Raw genomic sequence first — 11,374 nt, 5'->3', positions numbered from 1 at the left:
CAAAGTCGCGGATGTCTCACTGGCGCTCATTCTGGTTCTTTTTACCTGCACGGGGGGCCCCCCACGGTTGGGTACGTGGGGGGCTCTATGTGCAACCGGGCTGCAGGGAGCCAGTAGCTGCGGTCGAGTAAACATCAACACAGCTCATAAAGAGAATTATTGGCACATTGAGAGGAATGCAAAAAAAAGAAGAAAAAAAATCAGTTTCTGCAGAAACGGGTGCATGCCATGATGTTTCTGATAGATAGATAGATAGATAGATAGATAGATAGATAGATAGATAGATAGATAGATAGATAGATAGATAGATAGATAGATAGATAGATAGATAGATAGATAGATAGATAGATAGATAGATAGATAGATAGATAGATAGATAGATAGATAGATAGATAGATAGATAGATAGATAGATAGATAGATAGATAGATAGATAGATAGATAGATAGATAGATAGATAGATAGATGTGGATGATGGAGGGATGGAGGGATGGAGGGATGAGGGTGCAGTCGATGGGGGTGTGGTTGCAGTCATGTGTCACATGCGTCTGGAGCTCCGGCAGCAGTTGATATCAGCACAAATCTCAAAGACTAAAAGCTGAACATTTCCACCTCGATGTCGCCTCGTAAAGGTATGCGCAACCCAACTAGGCCCCCTAAAATGCAAGGAAAGAAACGAACTAATATTTCCGAGTTTATATCTTCCCCCCTCTCCCCTACACACACACTGCAGCTATGGGTCACTGTTTCGGTTCCTCAAAGTCAAGAGAACTGAGGTTGGTCAGGGAATCTGCAGGAAGATTCACGCTTACCTTCCTCGTCTTCCGCTTTCTGTCCACCACCAAAAGATTAAAAGAAAAAGGCTCCCGCGCTGCGCAGCTTCGCCGCTGCTGGTTGAATAAGCAAAATCCAGGTGGGAAAGTGTGTTTGCACACCCTGGTAAGCTCTTATATATATTGCCTGCAAAATTAGCTGTTATTACTGTCACTGTTTAGTGATGGCGAGCTCGAAAAAAAAAAAAAGAGAGAGCCCTCTCTGCAATCAAGAACCAAGCGCATCTTTGCAAATTATAGGTAATTGTCAATGTCCAGATTATGATAATGGAGGACCCCCCCCCCCCCCCCCCACCCCACCCCGTCCCCATCCCCCTCCTAATCCTGCAGAATAATTATTGTGGAGTGTTACAGTTGAAGCTGTCCAGTAAAGCTTAACTGTCATTATTTAGGCTCGATTTGCAAAAACTGGTGGTGGGGCGAAGGGGGGGAGGGGGAGTTGGAGGGCTGGGTGTGGGTCTGGCTGAGTGGAAAATGTTCGGTTGAAAATAAACGGGGGAGCTCTCTCGATGTAATGGCACCTCTAGTTTACGCGTTTCAGGTGTGTGTGTGTGTGTGTGTGTGTGTGTGTGTGTGTGTGTGTGTGTGTGTGTGTGTGTGTGTGTTTGGAAAGAAACAGCCGCGCACATGAGATTTGTCAAAAAAAAAAAAAAAAAAACAACAACAACAACAAACAAAAAAAACCGTACAATGTGTGTGAGGTTTAAATTTCCGCTATGGATATTTGTTGGCGACGCTTTATTTGACCCGCAGCAGAAATAAGGGCAACAGAAAGACACCGCGGGGCTTTAGACTAAGGGAAGCATTGTCTGTCTGCAGCACTTCGCATCAGAGTGCATGTGCGTGCATGCAGGCCGCAGTCGGCAGGAGGATTGTGTGTCAGGTGGAACATGCGTAGGTCAACGCTGGTCAGACGCAGTATTGTGCGCGCGTATTGCAGCGCGTTCCACCTGCGCAAACTCACTCATGTGGCCCTCGAGCACATGTCCCCTGAAATTCAATTACGCTCTCAGCGCTGCCCGTTCGTTCCTACGTTTGCTAACCTCGCCGTTAATAAAACAAATCTAGCATGCTTTTAATGAGTCGTCTCGTTTCTTCGTCTGCGCTTCGTTTCTGCTTCTGCTGTCTTCTTCTCTTCCTTCTTCCTTATTCTTAATTATTCTTTTCTTCTTCTTTCTTTTATCTTATCTTTTCTTCTTCTTCTTCTTCTCTTCTTGTCTTCTTCTTCTCTTCTTCTTTTCTTCTTCTTCTTCTTCTTCTTCTTCTTCTTCTTCTTCTTCTTCTTCTTCTTCTTCTTCTTCTTCTTCTCTTCTTCTTCTTCTTCTTCTTCTTCTTCTTCTTCTTCTTCTTCTTCTTCTTTCTTTTCCCTTTTCCCTCCCCCCGGAAGGTGGGCTGAGTCCGCGGGAGTGGCGGAGCGCTGGAGCCGCTCTACCCCCACAGGAATGCGGATTGTCTCAGATCTCCGTTGCCGCCCCCTTCTCCCCTCGCCTCCTCTCTGCCATTCAAAGCGAGTATAATTGTAGGGGAACACAAAGCGAGAGCGGCTGCAGACGGTCTGCAGCGACGAGCGGGCACTTTCTTTAAAACATGGGCGCTGGAAATAACTTAAAGAGCCCCACTCAGGCTCTACGCTGACACACAATATGAACAAGGAAACTTTTTATTATTATCATTATTAATAATAATAATAATAATAATAATAATAATAATAATAATAATAATAATAATAATAATAATAATAATAATAATAAATACTAAAATCATTTTCAGGTGTTATAATCTATAATAATAATAATGAAATAATAATAGTATGAAAATAATTAAAATTATCTATAATTAACCACATTCCTTACAAGTCATGCAGTGTGAAGTGTCATGGGGAGATTAAAAGCCGCAGAAATCACTGCAGTTCGCTGCTGCGAAACCCCGTCAGAAACAACAGTTGCGTGCGTCATCCACGATCAATCCGTAACGATGATTTTCTGACTTGTCCGAAATGTGCAGCCTGATCGAGGAATAAATCGCCCTCATCCAGAGAAATCGGTTAAATACATCCGAGATAGCGTCTAATTTTTTGTTTTGCTTTTTGTTTACAGTCACAATGAATGCACTTTTAAGTCAGCGCAATAAAGCTACATAAGCAACGGAACAAAAGAAATCGACTGAAATGAGTGAATTCTAATATTTGCTTGATACAGCAGAGAGTTAAGCCGACATGTCGCCCAAGGCGCACAATGTTTCTCTTTGTCTTCGGGGCGCGTTTTGTTTGTTTGTTTGTTTGTTTGTTTTTCCTATTTCATTTCACATGGAATATTTCAGGCTGGAGGGAAGAAGAGATACTGAAGGGAGGCGTGAGGGTTCCAAGCTCCATTGTCCATTTAAACGTTTAATATTCTTCCAAAATGCAATAAATTACATGCACACATTTACACATTTTACACGTTTCCTCTATGACTGCCATGAAATACATTGCATATTCCTCTGAAATGTGAACACGAGTCCCATGAAAGGAAATAAAAATAGAAAAAATAATAATAAAAAATAAAAAATAAAAAAAAAAAACAACAGGAGGGGTTCTTTTGTTTCTTTTCTTTTTTTCTTTTTCTTTTTGTTTTTCTTTCCTCTTTTCAATATAACGTCCCAGCTCCGAGAGCCAACGAGTGCTGTATCGAGTTCGGGGTCTGAAGGTGGGGGGCCATGGAGCTGCCGGCTGCGGAGTACCAATTCGACGTGTTGTCCAGAAAGTTAGATGCCGCCGCGTTGATGCTCTGCGGCTGTAAGCTGTGAGACCTGGAGGGGCCTTGCGCGTCCCACACGGCCGGGGACTGCGGCGAGTTGCAGGCCATGGGGTCGCTGGAGCTCGGGCTGTGCTCTGGGGGAAGCTCGCCGTTTTTCATGATCTTTTTCATCTTCGATCTTCGGTTCTGGAACCAGATTTTGACCTGAATATTGGATTTGAAATGAAAGGCGTGTTAGCAAATAATACTGTGGAGTTTTTCCGGTTATATCTTTTTTTTTTCTTTCTTTCTTTCTTTCTTTTTTTACGCACAATGCATAAAAGTGCACAGTGAGTAAAACATTTTTTTCTTTTACAGAAGACAATTTTTTTTTTCTTAAAAATATAAAGCAGCTAAATCCCACCTGTGTTTGCGTGAGTCCAAGGGAGGCAGCGAGCTCGGCTCTCTCCGGCAGCGCCAGATACTGCGTGTTCTGGAACCTCCTCTGTAGGGCGGCCAGCTGGAAGCTGGAGTAAATGGTCCGGGGTTTCCTCACTTTCTTCGGCTTCCCGTTCACCATCCTCACCTCAGGCTCGCTTATGTCTTTTTCTGATAGTAAAAATAAGAGAAATCGAAACAAAAACGACTGTGTAAATTTGCCACAAATTTGCAACAGTTTGAAAGAAACATATCAATAACTTCAAAAAAGAAAAACAACAACAACAACAAAAAAAAAAACATGTTTCACATCCGTATCTAGATTGCCTTTTAATCGTTGCAAAACAAATAATTCAGTTATTTTTATTTTAAATTCCTTCCTGCACATTTAGAATGAGTATGCAAGAAAAAAAAAACATTTAATAGAATTTTCTTTGGAAATCCCAATCCGCTTTTACGCAAGTAAAAAACATATATATATATATATATATATATATATATATATATATATATATATATATATATATATATATATATATATATATATATATATATATATATATATATATATATATATATATATATATAAAATGTAGGCCCGTACCTTGTGGACTCGGTTGGGCTTGAACTCTGCTATAAGTCCCGGCATACTGGTGGTAGGCGGGGGTCGTGTACGAGCTGTAATCACTGTAGGATTTTGTCGTGTAATTCCCAGCAGATCCGTTCACACCGGGGTACTGGTACTGATAGGCGTTCAGGGGCTTCCCGTACGACGACGACGAACTGGGAGAACAGTAGCCGTGAGGGACTCCAGCAGCGGGGCTGTAGTATCCAGAATCCGTGGCCGAGGACTCGGGCAGCGTGGGGGATTCCTGAGACGGATGGTGCATGCTGGAGAGTTGGAAGGAGCTCTGGAAATCGGTGGGCTTCACACTCGGGATCCTCCGATCGAAAACTCCGGTCATCGTTCGAAGGATGGAAAACGCGCGGGGGTTTTGTAGTTGTTGTCGTTTTTAGTAACAAAAATATTAAAAATATATATATAGTCTGGGTCCAAAGCGGGGTGGAGATTACACTCTCATTGCGTCAGGAGGCTCTCGGGCCGTCGGTGCTCTGGTGAAGACTGCAGCCAGGCGCGCAGCAAAGACTTGGTTAAATCCTGAATCGCGCTCTTACGCACTGCAGGGAGGATCTGGTTCCATTGGCCAGGGCACACACAGACACAGCTACACCCAGTTCACTCCGCCAGCTTTCTTGCGAAGGGGGGAACCACTGGGGATATGTAGTTCGTATTTATATAATATCATTCAAGGTGTGAAATTAAGGTAGTCACTTATTATTATCTTTTTTAAAAAGCATCTAATGTCAGTGCTGCAAAACGTAAGGATTTTTTTTTTCTTTTTACATTTAACATAATTTCATTAAGGAGAACACCTTCAATTTAAAAAAAAAAAGGATGCAACCTACATCTATTGTCTGTGATTTCCGTTTTTACTTGCAGGTTTGTGAACAAAGGAGATTATCATCTCTCAGTGGCCCGCTGCATCATCAGTGCATTTTTTTATTATCAGGATTTTAAACCGAGCAGTGGTCACTAAAAACTCAGGTTGTTGTTTTTTTTTGGGGGGGGGGGGGGGGGGGGTTTACAGCGTATTCGGTTTATTTCTGTGCCAGGGCACACAAAAGCCAAGGCCAGTCAGTCAATTTTGTGGTGAACAGCGCCCACATGTGGAAGAATACGGTGCTACAAGTGAAACAACAACAACGACAACAACAATAATAATTATTGATTTGAAGAAAAAACACACGCAAATTTTTGTAACATCTGCATACGTGTATGATACCCAGTCTAGTGATAGTGATGATACCCATTCCAGTCTAGCGTGAATTGTATTTGGACCCAGCATCTTGTAAAAAAAAAAAATTAAAAAAAAACTGGTGGAAAGCATGCCAAAATCTGTAGCTATAAATTAGGATTATTCTGCTAAATGTTGCTTCTTTCAGCATTTATTGTACTTGAAACTGTATATTTTTTGTAATTCTAGCCATTTGTTGGCTTTTTGTTTGTTTTGTTTTGGTCTTTCAGTTCATTCCCAAGGCCATTTATGATAAAAGGGTGGCCTGCCAGAAAGACGGCCAGTTTAAGCCTTATTGTAATTTATTTAATTCAGTTCTCTTCATTATTTAGAGAGGTTAAATAAACACAAAACTTTTTCTCAACGCACTTTGTACAAAACAAACAACATGTGAAATTCAAGTTCAGTTATTTAAAGTTCATTCAAATATATGCTTCGAATACAACGTAATTCCAAGCAATTATATTCATAAAATCCTGAAGTGCTGATTCGTAAAAAGTTGTTAAGGAAGACAGGAAGCATAATACCAGTCTGACAATGTATATTAGCAGGCTGCTTTGTATCATAACCAGAATAAAATTGAAAAGAATGATATTAAGTTTACATTTGTCCTTATAGCTGAGCTGTATATGAATGATTTCATTTACGTGGCTCTCACTGCTGTGTAAAATTAGGTCAGATTAGTTCTAGGAAGTTGGGAAAGTGAGATATCCCTCTTGTTGGATTATTGACTTTATTGGCTCCCATTACAGCAACAAAGACGACAGACATCAGTGATTACAAAGAGACCACGAGGGAAAGGGGGGGGAGGGTATGAATTAAAATGAAAAATGAACACACTAAGCTAAAACTATTCTTCTAATTGTCCAGTTTAATTCCTAAATGTTCTAAAATGTGTCATGCAGGGGTTGTAGTACTCGAGACCGCTCTTGGTCTCGAGACCATCAAAAAAAATGGTCTCGAGACCGTCTCGGACTCGGGCGCCAGGCCAGACCGCAGCTGTGGAAATATCACTAAACTTACAGCATACTGTCCAGTTTATTTGTTAACATGTTTGTTTTCACTGGACGCAAAACGCACCGATTAAAATCCAAGCAATGACGTGATTCACCAATTCCGTGTTTCTGTTACGTCCCCTCACCCCCATCCCCGCCTTCCACGCGCACGCGGCGCTCCAAGACACGCGCATCCAAACGTCCAAAGCTCCGGTCAGAAGTTAAGTAAGCAAAACAATGTCTCAAAAAAGGACTTATCCTTCAGGGAGGGAGAATAGAAAAAAGCCAAGATAAAGGTTTGTTTTAATGTGCCTTCGTATTGTAATGTAAAAGATTTGTAAAGCTGCTAATAGAAAATTAGGTTGATAGCGACCTGGAACGGTCCAGTTCAACAGCCAGACATTTATGCTAGGGTCTTTGTGTTTGTGTGAAACTGAGTTTAAACTTTAAATGAGTTGATTCTCATGGTTGGCTCTGTGTATTTCTGAGGTATTTTGGCTTCAAAACACCGTGTTTGATAACAATAATTAAAACTTCTCAATGTTTGGCATTGTCTAGCAAAATGTTTTTACGTCAGACTACAAAGCTGCTACATCAATGAACTGCTCTATCCTGTAATTGGGGATTTATTGTTTGCTGCTGAGCAAAATCATTTTGTGGCTAAACAAACATTATTTTTACATCAACTTCTAAGTTATTTGAAACTTCTGTTAAAATCATTTGAAGGCTCAGAATCAGTCCAGTACCAGTACCGGTCCACATTCTCAGGGGAGAAAGACTCACCTGGTGTAAATTACATTTTTAAATACTGGAGTAACACTTAAGAGAAATGTATTTAATCAAAGTATGTCATGAATATGTGTGTATGGCTGCACCGATTGCAGTTTTCTGGCCGATCCCTGGTTATCGATCTTTAAAGAGCCTGACCTGCCGATTTTGATTTTGGTTGATATAAATTTTTTTTGTCTGAAATGTCGCTAAATATAGCATGAAAGTCGCTGAGTTGTCAACAGTGGGGGTGAATATTGATAACTGTAAACGTGCAGACCTGACCTGATGGCCGGTCTGTAAGTCAAACTTCTCACTGTAGAGCACAAGAGGACAGAGACTGATTTTTAAACCTTTGCTGACGAAGATAAGATCATTAGGGGATAAGATGGGCTTCACGTGTAAGAATCGGCCAATCACAATTCCCCGAAATTAAGGAAATCAGCTCCCAGAAATCAACTGGTTGATAAATCAGTTGGCCAATAAATGTATTCTATTTTATATGATGAAAACAGCACTGCCAGAGATGGAATAAGTTTATAGCAGGTATGTGAATCATCTATTGGACTGCTGATTGCAGCCAGTCCACACTGTTAGCAGAACTAGAGGGCCCCAAAACCACATTTCACTTAGGGCCCCATGGAGGCTTGAGCCGGCCCTGGACTGGAGCTTCACTTACGGTGCTGATTTCTGACATGACTGATATGGGCAAATGCCCAGGGCATTATCTTTTTAGATAATGGGATAAATATTGATTACATTTATTTCTGCTCTAAGTATTTAATATATGTGTGTTTTTATGGGAATGTGAATCTTTCAGTTCAATTTGATTAGCAATTTTGATCATATTTCACATTTTATTGTGTCATGTAGGGCGCTGGTCTTGGTCTTGACTTGGTCTTGACTCGGTCTTGGTCTTGACTCGGTCTTGGTCTTGACTCGGTCTTGGTCTTGACTTGGTCTCGGACCCTAAAAGTCTTGGTATTTTCTCGGTCTCAGTCTTGTCTTGGTCTCGGGTTAGGTCGTCTTGACTACAACACTGATGCCTAGTCAAAATTGATTAAGAGCTTTAAATGTACAAAATAATATTTGTACATATTGGACCTTATGGCCACCCGTACTTTCAACAGAAAGAGGACAGATTCCTCCAAAATGGGATGCTCTCTGCTGGTCATTAATTTCTAACTTTAATCACCCCAACTGCTCTGCGTAGCTTATCATACGAAATACTAGTCAGTCCAAAGTTCTTCAGAACATTTGTAAACGGCACAATGAGGAGCATTGTTATGATGACCTGCTGAAGGAGTGTCTGAGAAAGTAGGAGCTTCTTCAATGAGCTCTCAAAGTGTCAAATTATGAAGTCAAATTTCTTATAAGTCATATTTAATGTATGCAACATTGAATGTAACATAGTTACTTGATTGTGCTATAAAATAGAACAATGTGTCTGGAAAATACATAACACTGCCCCTTTAAGATTATAGAAATTCTCTTTGTATTGAGAACTTTAGCATGTTACTGTAATTACTGTCTTCTTTGACTTTTGGTGTTAATAAAACCAATAAAAAAAAGAGCACTGATGAAACATGGCATCCCCTCCAATTAGATTTTGCCTAATAAGAACTTTGTGAAACTCACCATATTGTTGTGGTTCTCGTAACCCTGTTGGCACTTAAGCTGCCCTTACTCAGAATAATTTTTGGAATAAACTACTTGACGCAGAAAAAGTAAACAATCTGTTTGCGCATAATTATCTGAGACCAGCATAACTACAAAATTGAGATCAACAAATCATGTATCCAAGCGCTCATGGAGGCCCTCTGCTGGCCTGGGGGTCCTGTGGCAGATTAGCTCGCTTTTGTCTGCCAGCTTTGCTTAATTGTCTTCCTCAAGCAAACATGAAATGCTGTTTATCTTTACTTTCACTTGCTTAAACGAAATCATTACTGCTGCGTTGTCGTACAACAACTTTACAAGCAGATTAGTCACAGTGCTGTGGCACGTCGAAAACTGCATTTCTTTCGGACGTAGTTGTAAAAACTTTGAGAATCACTGTTGTAGTCATGTTGATCCACGCTCAGAGCACGCTGCTTGCGTTTGACGTAATCGAGGACGTCCTCTAGCAAGATAAGTCCCCCCAGCGACATAAACGTTTGCCATTGCAATGACATCACATTTACAACTGTTTTGAAATTGCACAGATAGCTCATATGAAATATTACAGTAATTCTTAGTATGGGCCGTGAGTAATAAGTCTATACAGAAGGGGTAATATGAATTTTTGAGACTCAAAAGCAAATGCATTTCAATGAATGTTAACGTGTCGCAACTCAAACTAAAGCAAAAGTATTATATATATATATATATATATATATATATGTTCCAGGATCTTTGGCAAAGCTGAGAGGACTAATTTCAGGAGTCCCACTTGAAATGACAATGGAGGATGTGAAAAAAGAAATCAAAGGAGGGAAAATAACAGATGCCACCAGGATTAAAAGTAAAAGAGACAGGGAACTTAAAGACACTATGGCAGTGTTTCTACAATTTGAAAAAGATTATGCCAGAAAATACCCAGTAAGGATACACGAACTACAGAGTTAAAGAGTGCATCCCTAAGATCGGAGCCAAATATGTGTATTTTTGGTTTTTGGTCACTAGATGGGGCTGTCGGCTCCAGAATACCAGTGGTCCCCCCAACCTTCTTATCGCTGCGGACCGGTCAAGGCTTGGCAATGTTACTGCGGCCCGGTGCTGGATAGAAAAATAAGAGTGAAGAGTGAAGATTGGGAATGATTATTCAAAAGCATTTAATGTGGAAAATGGAATACCACAAGGTAGTGCAATTAGCCCAATTTTATTTAATATCATGATTAATTATAGATTTTCTAATACTGATAAACATATAAAATCTACCCCAGTGGTCGTACCAGCAAATGAAGGTGTAAAAGGCAATGATAATTTTGCAAAAAGGGCTTTAGAGGGGGCAATAACGATTACAATTCCTTTTGGGAAAGGGGAAGGGGAATCACTTATTAAGAGTAAAGAAATAGGAAAATGGCAAAAAGGTGGAAGGAAGATAAGAAAGGAAGAAGATTATATAAAGTACAAAAGTTAGTATTAATTAACATTACTGAGAGAAACATAAGGGAAGAAACAATAATGATCAGATTAATGATCAGAGTAGGTCATACCTATTTAAATGGCATTTTATATTTAATAGGGAGGAAACATAACGATAAATGTGAAGGATGTGGAGAGAAAGAAAATGTAGAACACGTATTGATGAGCTGTAAAACATTTGAACCTGAAAGGGAGAAATTGAGAAGAATGGGTGGAAGCACAGGTCAAGAAAGGAGTCTTAAAGGAACATTGGGAAATGATGGAAACATAGTGGATATTTACAGATTAATTTATTAATTATTTAATTATTAATTTTATTAATTTATTAATTACTTATTTATTTATCTTCAGAACACAAAATTAAAAAACACAAAATCAGAACACAAAATTTAAAAAGACACAAAAAAGAACACAAAATTAAAAAACACAAAATCAGAACACAAAATTAAAAAATAGAATTTAATAGATGTAAAGTAATGTTGCTACACACTCATGTACAGTAGGTGGCGGTAGGCACCTTAAAGTTGCTTGCGATCCGCCACAATAGAAACAACGAAGAAGAAGCAGGAGGTTAAATAACGCAAGCGGAAGTGGACGGGAGCGATCTCTCTTGCCCCGCATCTCTTCTCTCTGCGCTTGCGTTTG

At 40.0% G+C, this 11,374-nt stretch overlaps 1 protein-coding gene across 1 annotated transcript; it reads right to left on the bottom strand.

The window, feature by feature from the left end:
- Positions 1-3,190: 3,190 nt before the first annotated feature.
- Positions 3,191-5,161, bottom strand: dlx5 (distal-less homeobox 5). The gene is made up of 3 exons (XM_005802705.2): positions 4,592-5,161; positions 3,974-4,158; positions 3,191-3,774 (listed from the first exon to the last, which is right to left on the bottom strand). Exons 1-3 carry the CDS (start codon positions 4,950-4,952, stop codon positions 3,460-3,462), a joined length of 861 nt encoding a protein of 286 aa, XP_005802762.1. The 5' UTR covers positions 4,953-5,161; the 3' UTR covers positions 3,191-3,459.
- Positions 5,162-11,374: the final 6,213 nt, after the last annotated feature.

The sequence above is a fragment of the Xiphophorus maculatus genome, chromosome 13, assembly GCF_002775205.1.
Source record: "Xiphophorus maculatus strain JP 163 A chromosome 13, X_maculatus-5.0-male, whole genome shotgun sequence".
In the NCBI taxonomy this organism is placed as follows: domain Eukaryota; kingdom Metazoa; phylum Chordata; class Actinopteri; order Cyprinodontiformes; family Poeciliidae; genus Xiphophorus; species Xiphophorus maculatus.
This window is presented reverse-complemented; position numbering and strand designations above follow the sequence as displayed.

Bases quoted from the DNA above. Each gene is read 5' to 3' on its own strand.
- dlx5 (XM_005802705.2), bottom strand. From the start codon at position 4,952: ATGACCGGAGTTTTCGATCGGAGGATCCCGAGTGTGAAGCCCACCGAT. The intron at 4,159-4,591 runs GTACGGGCCTAC...TTTTACTATCAG, and splicing joins AGCCCAACCGAGTCCACAAG to AAAAAGACATAAGCGAGCCT. The intron at 3,775-3,973 runs GTGGGATTTAGC...TCCAATATTCAG, and splicing joins TTGGACTCACGCAAACACAG to GTCAAAATCTGGTTCCAGAA.